The following is a 19,163-nucleotide window of genomic DNA, read 5'->3' as shown; positions in this document are numbered from 1 at the left end:
CTGGACTCAAGAGTTTGCCTCAGCCTACTGAATAGCTAGGACTATAGGTGCCCACCACCATGCTCAGCTAGTTTTTCTATTTTTAGAATTTTTCTATTTTTCTATTTTTAGAGATAGGGGCTTGCTCTTGCTCAGGCTGGTCTCCAATTCTTGAGCTCAAGCAATCTACCCACCTTCGCCTCCCAGAGTGCCGAGATTATAGGTGTGATTATAGTACACCCAGCCCACTATCAAAACTTTTCATCTCTTTTAACCTGTATTTTTTTTGTACCAAATATTAAGTGCTTTCTAATGTATCTTTATTTTTACCAGTCTCTTAAAATATTTTTTTGTGGTTCATTTCTCTCTCTTTTTTTTTTTTTCTACTTTACCAGTAGGGAAAAAGCTCATCTTTTCCCCTATTGGTTTATAAATCCTCTTTTTTTTTTTTGTTTTTTGTGGTTTTTGGCCGGGGCTGGGTTTGAACCCGCCACCTCTGGCATACGGGACCAGCGCCCTACTCCTTGAGCCACAGGTGCCGCCCTATAAATCCTCTTTTACAATAAAGAAAACTGGCCACTTTTTCCCCAGTTTGAAATTCACCTTACTTGGGTGGCACCTGTGGCTCAGTGAGTAGGGTGCCAGTCCCATATACCGAGGGTGGTGGGTTCAAAACTGGCCCCAGCCAAACTGCAATGACAACAACAACAACAAAAAAAATAGCCGGGTGTTGTGGTGGGCACCCGTAATCCCAGCTACTCCAAGAGCTGGAGGTTGCTGTGGTGCCATGGCACTCTACTGAGGGTGACATGCTGAGACTCTGTCTCTAAAAAGAAAAGAAGAAATTCACCTTACTTTATGTGAACAAAAAAGGTACACACACACAGAGCACACAATTTGGGGGTTATCAAACTTAGTCAGGCCTCTATGGTTTCCAGATTTCATATTTTGGTACAAGGAGGTAGTTTCCAAATGTGTTCTCTTGGCGTCCTATGGTGTGGCAGTCAGATGGGGGGTGTTGCTAATAATGAAGATCTCGGGTTTGTGAATAGGTTGCTTTTTACAAAAGTACACTGGAGTTTTTAAGCTAACATCCTGGAAAGGGAAGATAGTCCACACCCTGTTTTGTCTGCACCAGAGCAGTCATCTACTTAAATCTATGCGAGTGTTTTGTGAGATTGAATTCCAATCCTCTGTGTGTCCCGGCAGAAAAAAAATTAACTCCTATTATGAAGATTGAACAGATGCAAAGAGGACGTGGTTCTGTGTCGTTAGGAGGGTGGGCTTTGGGAGACGCCCAAGCAGAGGCTTTATAGAGCCACAGGGAAATGTGCTCGGTTTCCCCTGCACCTTCTCTTGATCGGCTCACCTGAGAGGTGACAGGTTCTGATCGCATTTTCCACCAGCTTCCGGAACACCTGGAGGACCTTGGCGGGCACAATGTCGCCCTCGATGTTGACATCTGACTCACGCCACTGCCAAAGGCTCTTCACAAACTGCTCCACTTCCAGCCACTGCTGCAGAGCCTCGGGGGCCTGCAAGGGGCAGGGGAGCCTACCGCCCTGCAGCGTGTAGTAGCGCCAGCGCTGCCCCCGGGCCTCCCTGTACCCCGCCAGGCCTCTTACAGGGACTGTGACAAGGAACTGACTGGGGGCCAAAACCTAGGGTCAGGAAAGGAGAAAAAATAAGTGTGAGTTGTTAGACATGGGAGGTGACAAAAGTCCTGGACAGCCCCCTGTCGGGCCAGGCAGCTCCGTCACCCCACCCTTGGCAATGACACCAGGCCAACAGACCTCCGCTGTGCGTGGCAAGAGGACTGCATCTGTGCTCTGCCCCTGACCCGCTGTTTGCTTCAGGCAGGAGGATTAACTCTCTGAGGTTTTGGTTTCATGAATCCGTAAGTAAAAAGTGTGAATGAGACCTGGAACTCACGAAAAGACCTGAAGTCTGGGGAAGAAAACAAAGAGAAGGGAAGAAACTGGCCTCCACTGACCTCCCTGGGTGGGAAGGGCTGCCGTTTCCTGCACTCACACTTTGCTCCTCAAAGCCACAATGAGGTGACTTTGTCTCCATTTCCCAGATAAGGAACCCAAGGTTCAGGGCAGGGCACAGGACCCCCGCACTGAGGACACACAGAGCATAGGGCAGAGACAGAACTGAAGTCTTTTCACAGCTCCATCAATGGTTATTTTTCCACCCTGGTCTGGCTCTCAGTCAAGAAGGCAGACGTGGCTCGGTGAAAGTTCAGATATGAATAAGGAGTAGGCAGAGCTGGTTGAGGAGACGGAAGGATTTTGTAAATTTGCTTTCTTTCTTTTTGCCTGATGACTCATGGTCAGCGTCCCTACAAAATTAAAGGTGAAATAGAAGCCCGTTTGTTCAGATAATGTGAGCTATTAGAATGATTCCATGTCTAATGGAGAAAAAGCAAACAGTCAGATTCCACCTCTTCCCTTTTTCCAGGAACCAGTTAAGCAGCAATGGTGGGAATCACTGAGGCCAGTAATCCAAGAGGCAGAGCAGTGGCCCAGCAATGCAGCGCTGCCAAAGGGAGCCGGACCCGGCTGGTCCCAGGGCCGTCCCCAGGGCCGTCCCCGTGCACATCCCCTGCAAGCCGCCGCCTGCTCCTCGTTGAAACTGTTGATGGTGCCAACTCGGGTAATCTTTGGCTGCAGCCTGGGCGTTGACCCCTTCAGGGGTGGGCACAAAAATCAGCTTCAACTGACTCTGGTTCTCACTCTCAAACAGTCTCATGTTTTAGATCATGGGTCCCCATGACTTCCAGTGTCCATAGAAAGGTGACGGCATGTAAAAAGAGGGAAAAACATCTAAACTATAGAACTCAAAATGTATGCACCACCTACCTCTAAACTACCAAACTCAAAATGTATGCACCACCTACCTCTAAACTACCAAACTCAAAATGTATGCATCATCTACCTCAAAACTACAGAACTCAAACCGTGTGCACCACCTACCTCTAAACTACAGAACTCAAAACGTGTGCACCACCTACCTCTAAACTACAGAACTCCAAACGTGTGCACCACCTACCTCTAAACTACAGAACTCCAAACGTGTGCACCACCTACCTCTAAACTACAGAACTCAAAACGTGTGTACCACCTACCTCAAAACTACAGAACTCAAAATGTGTGCACCACCTACCTCTAAACTACAGAACTCAAAACGTGTGCACCACCTACCTCTAAACTACAGAACTCCAAACGTGTGCACCACCTACCTCTAAACTACAGAACTCAAAACGTGTGTACCACCTACCTCAAAACTACAGAACTCAAAACGTGTGCACCACCTACCTCTAAACTACAGAACTCAAAACGTGTGCACCACCTACCTCTAAACTACAGAACTCCAAACGTGTGCACCACCTACCTCTAAACTACAGAACTCAAAACGTGTGCACCACCTACCTCTAAACTACAGAACTCCAAACGTGTGCACCACCTACCTCTAAACTACAGAACTCAAAACGTGTGCACCACCTACCTCAAAACTACAGAACTCAAAACGTGTGCACCACCTACCTCTAAACTACAGAACTCAAAACGTGTGCACCACCTACCTCTAAACTACAGAACTCCAAACGTGTGCACCACCTACCTCTAAACTACAGAACTCAAAACGTGTGTACCACCTACCTCTAAACTACAGAACTCAAAACATGTGCACCACCTACCTCTAAACTACAGAACTCAAAACGTATGCAGCATCTACCTCTAAACTACAGAACTCAAACCATGTGCATCATCTACCTCTAAACTACAGAACTCAAAACGTGTGCACCACCTACCTCTAAACTACAGAACTCAAAACGTGTGCACCACCTGTCTCTAAACTACAGAACTCAAAACGTGTGCACCACCTACCTCTAAACTACAGAACTCAAAACATGTAAATCATCTACCTCTAAACTATAGAACTCAAAACGTGTGCACCACCTACCTCTAAACTACAGAACTCAAAACGTGTGCACCACCTACCTCTAAACTACAGAACTCAAAACGTGTGCACCACCTACCTCTAAACTACAGAACTCAAAACGTGTGCACCACCTACCTCTAAACTACAGAACTCAAAACGTGTGCACCACCTACCTCTAAACTACAGAACTCAAAACGTGTGCACCACCTACCTCTAAACTACAGAACTCAAAACGTGTGCACCACCTACCTCTAAACTACAGAACTCAAAACGTATGCAGCATCTACCTCTAAACTACAGAACTCAAACCATGTGCATCATCTACCTCTAAACTACAGAACTCAAAACGTGTGCACCACCTACCTCTAAACTACAGAACTCAAAACGTGTGCACCACCTGCCTCTAAACTACAGAACTCAAAATGTGTGCACCACTTGCCTCTAAACTACAGAACTCAAAACGTGTAAATCATCTACCTCTAAACTATAGAACTCAAAACATGTGCACCACCTACCTCTAAACTACAGAACTCAAAACGTGTGCACCATGTACCTCTAAACTACAGAACTCAAAACGTGTGCACCACCTACCTCTAAACTACAGAACTCAAACCGTGTGCACCACCTACCTCTAAACTACAGAACTCAAAAACGTATGCAGCATCTACCTCTAAACTACAGAACTCAAACCATGTGCATCATCTACCTCTAAACTACAGAACTCAAAACGTGTGCACCACCTACCTCTAAACTACAGAACTCAAAATGTGTAAATCATCTACCTCTAAACTACAGAACTCCAAACGTGTGCACCACCTGCCTCTAAACTACAGAACTCAAAACGTGTGCACCACCTGCCTCTAAACTACAGAACTCAAAACGTGTGCACCACCTACCTCTAAACTACAGAACTCAAAACGTATGCAGCATCTACCTCTAAACTACAGAACTCCAAAACGTGTGCACCACCTGCCTCTAAACTACAGAACTCCAAAACGTGTGCACCACCTACCTCTAAACTACAGAACTCAAAACATGTGCATCATCTGAATCTATGTGCACGTGAATTCAAAAGCACAACTGTCATGTTGCTAGGCTTATAAATGGTGCTTAATACATCCTTATTGAATTTGGTTCCAGATAAGGTAAAAGTGATGTTTATATGCTACACTGTAACTATTTCAGAACTTACTATGTAGGACACGACATATATAAATGCAAGATGTATTTTAAGTTGTGAATCCTAAGTGGAACCACAGAAGGAATTTCCCAGGATGAAATCTAGTTTTACAGTTTTCACCCTGGAATGAATTTCTAAAATTTGACTCTGTTTCAAAATCCACAAATCCTAGAATCTCACAGTGTGGCCCCTGTGTCCACCAACCTTGAGATGTCCTAGGACAGCAATGGTCTTTTGTTCAGGCACTATTTTGCTTATTTATTCATTTATTCAATGTAGGTTGAGTGTCAACTAGGTGCCCCACTCCATGCTGGGTGTTAGGAGTAAAATAATCAATAAACACAACCCTTACAATCAAGGAGCTTACAGTCTGCTGTAAAAAAAAAAAAAAAGCCATACATACATATAAATTTAATACAAGGTGGAAGAGGTTCTTAGGTGGCATAAGAACAATGGAGATAAAGAACGATGTGGTAGCTAAGCACTGGCTCACAACTATAATCCTAGCACTTTCAGAGTCCACGGTGTGAGGATCCCTTGAGATTAGGAGTTCAAAACCAGCCTGAGCAAGAGCGAAACCCCATCTCTACTAAAGATAGAAACATTTGCTAGGTGTCGTGGTAGGCACCTATAGTCTCAGCTATTTGGGAAGCTGTGAGCTATAATGATGCCACCGCACCCTGGCTGGGGCAACAAAATGACCCGATCTCAAAAAAAAAAGATAAGATTCAGGATGATCAGAGCCTCACTTCTGTCCTCTCTAAAATAGAGACCACCATATTGTCTTTTCCACTAGGTTGTTTACAGGTTGGAGTAAGGTGACTTTTGTGAAAACAGCTCTGTCTACTGCAGTGTCACCTGAACTCTGGCTTCACGCCCTGGCCCTGGTGGCTTATAAGATGTGGGAAACCTTAGCAGGGGGGTCCCGCAAGACTGCCCCACAGTTTCTAAGGGTCACTTGCTGCTTTCCTCCTTCAGCCCACAGACTACCACTTTCAACTATTAATATTTTCTTATCAGTGGCCTCCGTGCCCTCCACCCAGTCCTTAATCTAGGAGGAAGGTGCTTGATAAATGAGCCTGGGCCTGCCTGAGCTTCGGTCACTCCAGTGGAACGTGCCTTAGAATGGGCGGTCTCAGTAGGAGTTCCGTCATCGGCACCTAGCAGAACGCCATCAAGTCACTTGGCGTCTGTAAGTCCAGTTCCTATCAGCGAGGAATGTGGGGGCTCCAGTGAGTTAACATCTATGAAATGAGGCTGGAAATAGAGAGTTCCCACAGAAACGTGGAGTGCGGGGAGTAATCTCAGCGGGCGAGTGCAACACAAGCTGAGTTCCAGGCACCCAGTGTCCCTGACATGCTGGTGGCATCTGGAAACAAGTGGGATTCGCTTACCTTGATGTTCTCATTGTACATGTCCGAGTATGGCACGGCCTGAAACCTAATGTCTTGGTGGCTGATTTCTATGGTCAGCTGATGAACAACTTTCTGTACCTCCTCCACAGTCTGGGAAATCCGCTGGCGTCTCAAGTCCACCTGGGTGTGAAAGGACCAGCAAAGGCGGTTATTTTCTGCCTGGACCCGGAGGAAACTGGGATAGGGAAGGGACCAGACAAGGGCCAAGCTGGGGGCGCCTGTGACTGGAGGAGCTCAGCTCAAACATGCTGCCTTCCCAGCACTCCAGAGGAGATGGACCTGACTTTGTCTGACATGATACTTGGCGGGGCTTCATTGCTCTCTCCTGAAACAGGTGTATTTACTCAATATTCATCTGGTACCAACTATGCGGCAGGTGCCAGCCCAGGAGCTGGGGGACACAACAGGGATAAGACAACAGCAAACATTATATGAATACTTGCCCTCTAGGAGAAAGTACAGGAAACGTGTGTGTGTGTGTGTGTGTGTGTGTGTGTGTGTGTGTAGCTTAATGTCAGGTGTGATGAGTCTTGTGAAGAAAAGTGAAATGGATAAGGGATGGAGACTGGAGGAGCTGCTATTTAGGTAAGGTAAACAGAGGCAGCTTCCCTAAATAGGTGATACTCAGTGAGGCATGAAGACATTTGGGGGAAGCAGATTCCAAGGCCCCAAAAGCAGGAGCACACTTGGCAATGCTCCAGGCCAGTGAGGAGGCCACTGTGGTTGGAGCCAGGGCAGAAAAAGAAAAGTGACTGGAGATGAGTTTGGGAAGGAGGGCAGAGGCGGGATCATCACAGAGGGTCCTGTGAGCCCCGTGAGACTGTGACGTGACATCACGATGCTTGCCACCCAGGTTGGTGACGACGGAATAGTTGAACGAGTGTCGGCCCCCAGTAGGTTGCTCAGCTGTGACAATGTGCCTGTTTGCTCACACGTTGTATATCACACATGGAGTCAGTACATGTTTGGTCAGAACTTGCTCTGTGCTGGGCACTGTTACCTGCAGGGCACTGCCATGAATAAGACAGACACAGCTGTGTACTCATGGTGTGGGGAAGACAGACGTGAGCACAGAATGCAGGTGTGGGGACGGCTCAGTGAGGAAGCGTAGAGCGCCACGGGGAGCAACAGAGACAGTTTATCCAGTCCACAGGCTGAGACCTGTTTCATGTGCACATATCATCACAGAGGCGACTGTCTTTGAAAAACAAGCTAACAACTTCTAGATGCCTAATACTGCAGGGAGTCAAAGGAAATGTAAGATGAGGCTCTTGTTCTTAAGGAGCTTCCAATCTCATTGGAATAACTGAGATATATGAACTTGTCTTTTCAAAATTCCCATTTCTCTCCTGATCCTGAATGTGGTGATCATATCCATACCAGCTTTTAGCATATTCTTTTTGCCACGAGCAACCCCCCCACCCCCAAGGTATCCAATGCCTTTAATGCCCACCCAGTATATTCTCATGGGAGAAGGGACCAAGGGGACCCTTCTTGAACATTTGGAAAGTATCGAGGCTCCGTGTCTTTCAGAGTGTACAAGGGAAGATCACAGAGGGACAGGGCATTTGCCACAACAAAAATAAAGATAGATGGTTTTAGATGACTTTCATAAGGGTCCTCCCAGGGGAGGGCCTCCCCTTTGTGTTGTGATTCAACTCCATTCAACTAATTTTTGTTGGGCATCCACTTCCTGCCAGGCTCCACGCATACACACTGTCAAGATAAACTGACAAAGCAAGACAAATCAGGTGGGAACTACACTCACTGCAATCTCGTGCGAGGCAGCGGTTTGCACAGGATGCTCTGGACACACAGAGAAGGGAGGCTTCCTCTAGCCTGGAGGCTGGGGGGGCTTCTGGGGGTACAGTGTGTCAGACTGGTGTCTTAAAAGAGTAGTAGGACTTATCTAGAAAGAGAAAGTGGCAGGGATCAGCTAGGCCCAAGGAACACAAAGAGAGAGTCTCAATTGTTTCTACGATGCTGCTGGAGCAGCAATTGCCTTAAAGGAGGGTGGTGAGGTGGGAAAATAAACAGAAATCTTAAAAATAAAAGAGGAAGAGTCTGAGGGACAAAGTTAACAGTAAGTGAGTGAGGGAGATAAGGCCATGGAGTTTGGCAACTAGAATGAGGTTGCTGTTTTGGGGGCTGGGGGACAGGACAGGGGACACTGGCATTCATGGTGGGAGTGGAGATGGATTAAGAGTGATTTAGGGGACCAGCAAGTGAAGGCAGAAGTAAGAACTGCTCCAAGAAGTTTGATGGGGGGGGGGGGACAAGGCATCAGAGACGCCAACAAGTCTTTCCAAAATAACACACAGGCTTGAACATGTTTAAATGCTGAGAGAAAACAGTCAGTGGAGAAAAAAGGCAGCAGAGAGCAAGACCATTGTGTAAGGATTTCCCAGACAGAAGAAGTCATGCAAATCCGGAGACCTTGTGTGTCAGAAGGAAAAGAAAAAGGGTGCAGAGACAGGCGAAAGGGCGGGGAATAGCAGGAATCAGAGCGATTTCCTGTCTGATGTTTATTTTCTTCACAGTCTAGGAGACACAGCCGTGTGCTGGAAGTGAGGTAGACAGTGGGAAGGAGGGACAGCTGAGGACATGTGTAAAGATGGCCAGCCAGCAACAAGAGTTAGTTGCAGTGGGGGCCAGGAAGCTATGGGATGCCATGGGTTAGGTTGTGAGATGTTCCTCAACACCTCTCAGCCCTCCAGAAGCAAGAATTACAGTGCTAAGATTGCAGTTTGCTGGACAAAAGCCAGAGAAGGTAAAAGAGCAAGGGAGGGTTTCAGGGGTAGGCTAGTGGGCTGTATTTTCCAGCCTGAATAGGGAATGGATAAAGCCATTTTTACAGGGGAGGGAACATTAGGCAAGTTCAGGGAAAAGAAGTCTGATCAGGTACCATGGAGAAAAGTAATACAGGGTAACTACAAAGATCATTGCAGTCAGAGGGGCTGGGAAACCGTATTCGCCAACAATCAGGTTCTCAGAATGGGTTGAGGACAAAGACTCGCCTCCTGATTTTCCACATCCTTTGGTGTGATTCCACACAGTTTGAATGCTGATAACATACTAGTGACTATGTACATGCGTGTGTGTGCACTGTTTCCTGAGATAATAAGCTAACAAAAGATTTTCTACTATATTAACATCAGCAAATGACATTTAACTGATAAAAGCTTAGGAGACTGCATCCATGCATGTTTACATGAACGTGGAAATATCCACACACACAACACATGTGGCGAGTAGCCTTACTGGAAAGATCTACGTCTCTTTTACGAATGTGCCCTCATTCAACGGTGACATTTTCTTACTGGGAAGGATAGGATCACACACTTCCTGAAGGACAAGTACAATCTCTCACTCATTACACGGAACCGTGAGCTCATTTTAAAGATCCTTTTTGATTTCCAAAGATGAAAAGTCAGAATAAGAGAATGCTTTCCAAGACCTAGAACCACACGTTCTGGTTTTGCTTCTCTTCCTCCATCATTTCTGTTGTAATTCAGACTCAGGATCTCAGAAATGGAGGAGACTCGAGGAACTTGGCTGGTGCCACTTCATAGAGCGCCAGACTGACAAGGTGGCACTGCTGATGTCACCCTGGCAATTGGACATGGCACTAGACTGCATGCCCAGGTCCCCAACTCTCCCTTCCATCACTCAGAGCCACACATTCAAGTATGGAAGCCCCAGAGTTAATACCTAGCCTCTTCCTCCTTCTGAACCTACAAATACCCACAATTTGGCATCAAGGGTCATGAAGTAAGAAGTCCAAAGTGCCCATTTACTTGGGCATTGCGGAGAGTCCCACCAGCACAGAAGGGCAGTGCAGCAGGGCTGGGCTGTGAGGCTAGGCTTGGACAGTGCCCACGCCTGGGGCCTGAGTGGGGCTCTTTCTCATTAGCCCAGAATCCCTTCACAGCCCCTCACACCTGAGGAAGCAAGCCAGATACCACCTGCAGCCTTGAGGAAGCTTTGTTACCAAACTTACTTCATGGCAAAACTTGGAAACCAATGTAAGGGGGAAATGTGATACTACAAGAAGAAGGAATCAAAGCACATTTAATCAAAACTTGGCCTCAGGGGTCTGTTCAGGTTTCACTCACCTGCTCTGCTAATTAAATCAATGAACAAAGGTGCATTTTTCTTTTTAAAAGGCTGCACTTGTAGATGTGACAGAGCTAACGCAGAAATGAATTGTGTGAAGCTAATCAGGCACACACAGTGCTGGGTGTGGTTAGGTTAGCTGGTTCAACCTTCCATGGTACTGACCCAGAAAAGCTAGGTCGCACCACCAGCATGCAGATTCAGTTCTCCTAATTAAGCCGAACTTAGGCAAAAGTAAGCCTGTGGGGCACCTGTTAAGAGGGCCGTGCATTTCCTGAAGGCCTCCCTCTCTCTCTAGTGTCCACCCACATGCGCACACCCCATCCTGGGCTACTTCCCCCTCCTCCCTCCCAACCATGGTGGAGTCTGGCTCATTGTTGTTCCACAAGTCATTTGCTACTATTAATAGATCAAGTTCATGAATAATTTACTGTTTCAAATATAAATTATTGGGAACTCAAGGTTATTTATTCCCTGTCATCACGTTGCTATGACTCACTTGCGTTCCAACACACTTCCTTGAGAGAAAGAGAGATCACGGTGGGGTTTAGTAGCAGGCCAGGAACAAGTCACACAGACCAGCTCATGGCGCCTGGGTATCTGTCCCCATGATAGGTGCTATGATGAAAAAAAGGCATAAACTTCCTTCCAGAAAACAAGACATCAGACCTTTAATTCTGAAATGTCCTTAAATACAATAATCAGTTTTTGAAAAAACCACGCAACAAAACAAAAACCAGCATCATCGCTGTCTTCAAAAAGGGATGGAGACTTAAGTTCAGTGATAGATACAGATGAAACCACAGGCGTTCCCCACCACATCCCCTCTTTCCAGCCTAATTCTTCTGTGAGTCACATGCTTGAGCCCCACAGGATATTCGTAGCACCCAGATGTAGCAGAAGCTGCAGCGGCATCTGCAGTGGAGAAAGAAGACCGAGTCCTTCCCGGGTCCCATGCACTTTATAAGGGTAGGCTCATTTGAGCCTCACAATAATCCTTTAGGGTGGATGCTACGATTATCCCCATTTCACAGATGAGAAAACTGAAGTTCAGAAAGCTAAAGCAATTTGCCCAGGCTGCCAGAGTTAGTAAGTCACGCGCCTGGGCAGTATCACTGCAAAGCCCCCATATTTGTAACCACTACACTGCTCTGCCTCCCCAAAAGAACAGGTGCAAGGGAATGAAAGCCACCTCGAATGTTTGCATGAGGCTCCCTTAGCCTGGGAGACCTTTCCTGCGCTTTTCCCCTTACGAAAATGCTCCACATTCTCCAAAGCTCCGTCTGCAGCCCTCTTTCGGTATGACGCCTCCCCTGTCAGAGCCAATTCTCCTGTCCTCTGTTGACACCTCTGTTGCATCCCTTATGCATTTCTCCGTCTGCACATAGGACTTCCTCCTTTTTCCTTTGGAGTTTTGTGCAAATTCTGCAAGTAAGACAGAGCTATCCTTAAGACCCACAATGAAGAATCTCTCTCTCAGTTAGCAGGCCATAGCTCAGGTCTTGGTCTACCCTCAAATCATAGCACAGGGGTTTTGCACAAAGCAAGTGCTTAGTGTGTTTGCAGAGAAAGAAGGTTTAACAGAGGAACAAGAAGGTCTGACAATTAAGTTCTTGAACTCATCTGAGAAAAAGCGCTACACCTTCGTTGCTGAATATGACTGTGGTCCCCTTGGGAAGCTATGCACCAAGGCCAGCCCCTAGTTCACCCTTTAGAGCAGTTTTAGAACTCTTGTTTCTGGAATGACCATCAGAGCTGTCATCATACAAAGGTCTGACAATTAAGTTCTCAAACTTGCCAGTGTACACTTACGTTGGAGGCACTGTACAAACAACTCAGTAAGGTTTCATAACCTTGGATATCAGTGTCTCACAGCTGTGTTCATGTCAACATGTGGTGGTGTCATGCTAAACCGCGTTCGTCATTATAATTGTGTTTTTATGTGCTGTACAATAACATCTCTGATGGTCATTCCAGAAAAAGAGAGTTCCAAAACTGCTTTGAAGGCTGGACTAGGGCTGGCATTGGTTCATAGCTTCCTAAGGGGAGCGCTTTAAAGGTGACCACAGTGAGATATGTGGCACTTTTTCTAGGATGAGTTTGTGAACTTAATTGTCAGACGTTGTATGGACTTTGGACTAAAAAGACTAGGCTGAAACCTCAGAACCTTCACAATTTAGATGTGTGACTTTGAACAAGGTATTTAATCTCTGTAAGCCTCTTTTCTCTTCTGCAAAAATGGAGGTAATATGGGCTGGTGCTTGTGGCTCAAAGGAGTAGGGCGCCAGCCCCATATGCTGGAGGTAGCAGGTTCAAACCCAGCCCTGGCCAAAAACTGCAAATAAATAAATAAATAAATGGAGGTAATCTGCACATCACATTGATTAGATTAAATGAGATCGGGGTGGGCCTCAACCTGCCACCAACTTCCACACTACTCTGGCCCTATCTTCAATAAACTCTGAAGATATTTCTGACCACATAAGTGCAAGAACTCTGTGAATATCAAAGGAAAAAAGATACCAAAGACACCACCATTCTTCCCTCCAGAAACTTACGTAGAATGAAAATAATGTAATATTGAAGTCAACAACCTAGGTGATGATAATAGGGAAGGTATCAGGAGTCAATATGTAATTCATTGACAAGTAAACAATATTAGTTCATAATTATGATGGGAGTTTATAAAAGGGGCAAAAACGTTTTGTGCTGGGGTGTCAGGGGAACCTTCCTTGAGAAAGTGGACTCTGGGTTGAGTCTGAAGGACAATTATAAGCAAAAAAAAAAAAAAAAAAAAAATGGGGAGGAGAGGCTCAGGCCTGAGACCTGCTCCAGGCACAGTTCTTGTGGAGCAGGAGTGGGAGACTTGACCCCCCATAAGGATAAAGTAGGGGACATACAGGAGAGAGAAGGGTATGGGGGTCGGGGCCAGGTGCCAGAGCCTGAGAGCAGCTGCCTCCTGAAGGCTGGGTGCACAAGCTCTGCCCAACAGACCCTCAGCTCCAGCTGCACCTTCCAGGCAACAAATTAGGACCTGTGGTTGCCAGACAGCATGATTTTTTTCTCCCCAGGGAAGATAGAAATCAAGATTTTTATGCAAAATCTCACTATTTTAAAATGTTTATAAAAATTTGAAAACCCGGGCAGCGCCTGTGGCTCAAAGGAGTAGGGCGCCAGCCCCATATGCCGGAGGTGGTGAGTTCAGACCCAGCTCCGCCAAAAACTGCAAAAAAAAAGAAAAAAAATTTGAAAAATTTATAAAATACTTCCCGTGGCTCAACGCCTGTAGCTCAGCAGTTAGGGCGCCAACCACGTGCACCAGGGCTGGTGGGTTTGAACCCTGCCTGAGCCTGCTAAACAAACAGCAACAACAACAAAAAATTGCCAGGCACTGTGGTGGGCACCTGTAGTCCCAGCTACAAGGGAGGCTGAGGCAAGAGAATCACTTAAAAGCCGTAGAGTTTGAGGGTGCTGTGAGCTGTGATGCCACAGCATTCTACCAAGACGACATAGTGAGATTGTATCTAAAAAAAATAATAATACTTCACAGATCAAACAAGACAGAAGCTGGATTCAGTATATGGAAGCGCTGCTTAGAATCTCTGCTATGGAAAAAGCAGGGAAAGAAGAGGGTGGAAAGAGTGTTCAAGTTATTTAGTTATTTGAATGCCAGGCTCAAAAATTTGGAGGTTTTTCTTAAATAAAATACAGGACTCATAGGAAGATGCCAGTCACCATTATTCCACTTAGAACCCCCAAAAAGGAAGAAAAATAGGAAGTTATTTTGTTTACTATAATTTTTATCATCATAAGTTTTTCTTGTTTATCTCTCTTTATTGATTTTGCCTAAGAAACATACTTGACTTAAAATTATGGTAATGATCTCTGCTTTGTTTACTTGCAAAGGGATGAAAACTACAGACTAGTCCCTACCTCTTACGTCAGTTTCAATGTTTTAATTTTAATATTAACATCATGTCTTAGTAGCTTCATCCATAAATGGAAAGACTTAAATTAGATAATATTTAAGGTCACTTCATGTTCTAACATTCTGAGAGCCCATGACTATCTAGAAGAAACTAAATTAATTCTTAATTGATGGGTACTATAAATAAGACTTAAAAAAAAAAAAAACTAGCAGTTTCAGTTTTTAAAAAGCTTAATCTTGGCTGGGCGTGGCAACTCACACCTATAAGCCCAGCACTCTGGGAGGCCCAGGCAGGCAGATTGCCTGAGCTAAGGAGTTCGAGTCTAGGCTGAGCAAGAGTGAGACCAGTCTCCAAAAATAGCTGGGTGTTGTGGCCAGTGCCTGTAATTCCAGATACTTGGAAGGCTGAGGCAAGAGAATCACTTAAGCCCAAGAGTTTGAGGTTGCTGTGGGCTATGATGCTACGGCACTCAACTGAGGGCGACAAAGTGAAACTCTCGTCTCAAAAATAACAATAATAGTAAAAACAAAAACCTTAATCTTAATTTCATTTGCTCTTTTCCAATGATCTCAAATAAGATTCTATCATCACTCTCAATTTACAGAGAAAAAAGCTGAGGCTCAGGTAGGTTAAGTGACTCATGACCACACAAGGATCAGGGGCAACCCAGCTGGAGTTGCAACCCAGATTCCGACTTGCTGTCCTGTCCTTGGGCACGAGAACCCCAAAGAAAAGACTGAAATGTAAGTCCCTAAGCCCTCTTGTGGGGGGCAGTCTTTGGTTTCTGAGTTGCATTTCATGAATCTGTGGAGGCGACCTGGAATCCTCTCTGGATGGAGGCTGAGAGGAGGGGTGTCTGGGAGAGACCAGCAGCAGCTGTCCTTACCTCACTCAGCAGGCAGTCTTCTAAGTTGCCCTCAGTGAGGGATTTCATGGCTTCTTGGTTAATCCTGAGTAGAACCGCAACTTGTGGGTGTTTCCTCAGCGGAGCACACACTGTGGGCAGCTTTCCCAGTAATGTCAGTCTCCGGATGCTAAATTCCTCTGGCCATGTGTCCATGGACCAGAGACTTGCCTGCTCAACTCTTCACTCAAGTTCTTATTTCCAAATTGTGAGACTCCTTCTGTAATCTTTTCAGGAATTTAAAAAGAAGAGTTAATGAAATGGAATTTCACTAATTTTACCCTGTTTAGTTCTGTTGACTGGTGCTTTGAGTAGAGAGCAGTTTTTCCAGTTGTATTTCTCACCCAAAGGCTTAAAAGCTCCCTGCAAGGCAGAAATACCCTGACTGTGGTTTCTCCCCGCCTTTTTATGCTCTTGCCCTGACATGAGAAGCACCCTGCAACTCAGAGTCTTATATCACCTCCTCCTTATCCTGTTGACTGTAAATATCCCTTGCTCTTCAGTCCAGAAAATCCCACAGATTGATTTACCTTCTTTACAATAAACAAATAAGAAACTGCCAAACAACCAGCCTAGCACCCATGATTATGCCTACAAACAAGTGATCAGGGCTTGTCAACCAGAGCAGGGCACAAGTTCATCTGGAAAAGCGCGCGCGCGCACACACACACACACACACACACACACATGCATACATACACACAGGCATGGCAGGGCAGAGATCCTTCTGCTCACCCGCTGACCTTTAAATGTAATTTCCCTCTTCCCACTTGAAATCTGGCAGTAAAAATAAAGTCAGCAGTGTAAACAGGCCTCTTGAGAGTCCAGGGAACGCTCACGTCTGGTTTTGCCAGCCCAACTCACTTTGGAAAACAGCTCAGGCAGTAAATTCCTAGTCTGGCTGGCTGTGGCTAGTTTTACTACAGAAGAAAAAAAAAATTCACAATGGCCTGATCTCTCTGACGCTGGTAAACATCACAGAATCTGCTATCAGACAATCTAAAGAAATCACAGCCCTTCTGTGAGCATAGCTCAGTTTTGAACAACTTTCCAAAGGCGTGTGTCTCTCCAAACCTACCTGTGAGTGCTTTCCCCGGCTGGAGCATTTGCATATCTTTCTTACTCTGCCTGGGGGAGGCCACACCAGAGCTCCACCCACCTGGTGAGCAACCCCCACCCCCGCTTTCAGTCCCTTCACTGAGTCTCCACCTCCAGAGCCCACAGTCTGACGTAAACATTGCTCAGCTCCCTGCTCTCCAATACCCACCTCAAAACTGCCTTGATTTTCCATTGGCTTCTATATGTGATTCTAAATCTCCTTTTTATATCAAATGTTCCCAAACATTTCACAATCTTATTCCCTTGGCTTCTCTTACCACTATTAGTTTCTCACAGACAGACGAGAGCCTCTCCCTCTGAACTTGCAACTCAGACTTCTCTCTCTGCCTCCCTGTCAACTTCCCCAAAGTCCTCCCTTTCCTCCCACACATTCTTGTTTTTGTCCTGGCTTCTGCTTTCACCATAGTCACGAACGGGGGGGTCCCTTTCTTCTGAGAAGGCCTTTTCGAGGGTTCTACGGTCACCCCAGACTCCTGTCATCAGAGCCATCAGCTTTTGTCATTAGTGTACCTGTTGTTAACCTTGTGTGGTTGCCCCAGTCTTGCAGCAATGTTGCAACCAGAATCTTCTCTTGGTCTAACATCCAGGGATGCTTGCCAGACGTGAGCAGGGAAAACAATCTGCCGGGCCAGCTGGGAGAGGGTGAAGGAGAAAGAGAAGCATGAACCCAGGACAGCGATTACAGACTGACTGTACCAGGACGCCACAGCCAGGACATGGGCGCTGTGCGAGCACAAGCTGGTCCCTGACTCTGTGAGAGAGCTCCTAATGGGCAGAGGCTCTGGGATGTAGAGCTGTCCCACAGGTACAGGCCTCTCTGACAGATGAATGAAGATAAGATTGTTTGTAGATAGATCTCTGACTAATTGAATATTGGATCAGCAAAAATGTACCCAGCCACAGTGTGCCTAAGGCAGGCAGCCACAGGGGGGAATTCAAAGTGAACTCCAATTTTCCTCCCTCTTCTGGAAGTAACTATCGTCATTTCTCATGACTCATGGTAAATGCAAGCATGAAGAAATATAAGCCAGCTTCGGCTCAATTTCTGTTGTGAGGACTAAGAACTTGTGTTTTCAAGTCAGCTTCACAAGGTATTAACGTGGTTGGCTTAACCCTTACAGTGCAGAGGAGAAGTCCTGGAGAGACAATGATCAGGCTCTCCCTGGGTTATCAGCACAAGTGTTTGTTCCTGATCTACTTAGTGGCCAAGATTTTCATCCCAACAAGGAAAAAGGTTGGCTTGATCCAAATCAATCTTAAATATGCAAATCTGTTAACGTTTGCCAGGGTTACAAATGGCTGACTCAAGATTTCCTTTACTCCTTGGATGACTCAAATCTGACAACTCAGAAAACCAGGCAGAGATGGTCGTCTGTGCTGTCGTGTAGCCACAGGAGTGGATAATCCAGGGACCACACGGATGCGGAATCGCCAGGGAAACCACAGAACCTAGCACAGAAATGAGCCTCCATAAATATGATCAGGTGTTTATTTGATTGCATTAAATATTAAAGTGCTCTTCTCATAAATAATATATTTTAAGTTGTACAAGATCACTTTACAAATTATGAATTTAATTATATACATGCACCCATGACCTCTTAAATTATCCCCTGTTGCACCATAAGCTCCTTGAAGGAAAAGATTTACGGTGTTGGAAACGGTATCTGACACCTGGCGGTTGCCTAGTAAATGATTGGATGAATGAATGCGTACATGAATGAATGAATGAGGGTGGCCCCTTTATTATTTCTTGAATAGATTATTATCTTCCTTTGTTGAGTGACCTGGCATAAAAGAACTTAGCATAGCACTTGGCACATATTATGACCTTTGCAAATATTTGTCTTTATACTCCTGTGCTCCATTTTATGCAACGGGGAAACAGACCCTTCTTTTAAAGAATGTGAGTCATTCTCCAGGGCTCGCCTGGTGGAGAGGATCTTACACTGGCATTCACAGCTCCACCACAAAGGTAGTCTCCTTTCTTTTCAGACCAGACATGGAGACTGAGATTGTTTGAACTTGATATTTTGTCTAGGACTAGAGGTAGGGGATCGTAAACTTCAATGCTCACATGGGCTGGGTGGTAATAAAGTAAATCAGCATAAGGTGGAACAGTGAAAAGGGGTAGGGCCCGTGGTAGATTCAAGAATAGATGTCCTGCCCAGGGTAGTCTAACTTGTTGGTTTTTTTCATTTGTCTTTTGTGTTTGTAAGTAGCACTGCACACTAGCCACAAGATCCGTCCCCGTACACCATCAGCCGTAATGCTGAAATGGTTGCAGTTCCTGAAAGACACTCCTGCCCTAATCTATATTCTCTGGACCTTTACACAGACAATGTCCTCTGCTGAGGAACCCCCTCCTACCTTCCACCCTGTCCCTGAACTAACTCCTAGGTATCCTCCAAGATTTGTCTTAGCTTCCACCTGCTCCAAGGGACTTCTCTAACTCTCCAGGCTGAGTAGGAGACTCCATATGATGCTCATAGGCCACCCAGTGCTAAATGCCTACTTTAGCTCTTATCACTCTGCATTCTGCTGGTTTCCTTGAATCTATCCCCTCTCTGTTGCAC

At 45.8% G+C, this 19,163-nt stretch overlaps 1 protein-coding gene across 7 annotated transcripts in view; it reads right to left on the bottom strand.

Moving 5' to 3' along the window:
* MAB21L3 (mab-21 like 3) overlaps positions 1-17,229 on the bottom strand; it is a 33,943-nt gene extending 16,714 nt beyond the window's left edge. The window contains exons 1-4 of one of the 7 annotated variants that reach the window (XM_053591371.1): positions 17,098-17,229; positions 15,451-15,695; positions 6,499-6,639; positions 1,349-1,640 (exon numbers count right to left, since the gene is read on the bottom strand). In XM_053591371.1, the coding sequence (XP_053447346.1) occupies positions 1,349-1,640; positions 6,499-6,639; positions 15,451-15,624 (607 nt within the window). In that variant the 5' untranslated portion in view covers positions 15,625-15,695; positions 17,098-17,229. The other 6 variants (XM_053591376.1, XM_053591370.1, XM_053591375.1 and 3 more) reach the window with 6 other exon arrangements.
* Positions 17,230-19,163: the final 1,934 nt, after the last annotated feature.

Source organism: Nycticebus coucang, chromosome 5 (genome assembly GCF_027406575.1).
Source record: "Nycticebus coucang isolate mNycCou1 chromosome 5, mNycCou1.pri, whole genome shotgun sequence".
NCBI classification, from domain to species: Eukaryota; Metazoa; Chordata; class Mammalia; order Primates; family Lorisidae; genus Nycticebus; species Nycticebus coucang.
Note: the sequence above shows the minus strand (reverse complement) of the source record. Positions and strands in the feature narration are given on the sequence as shown.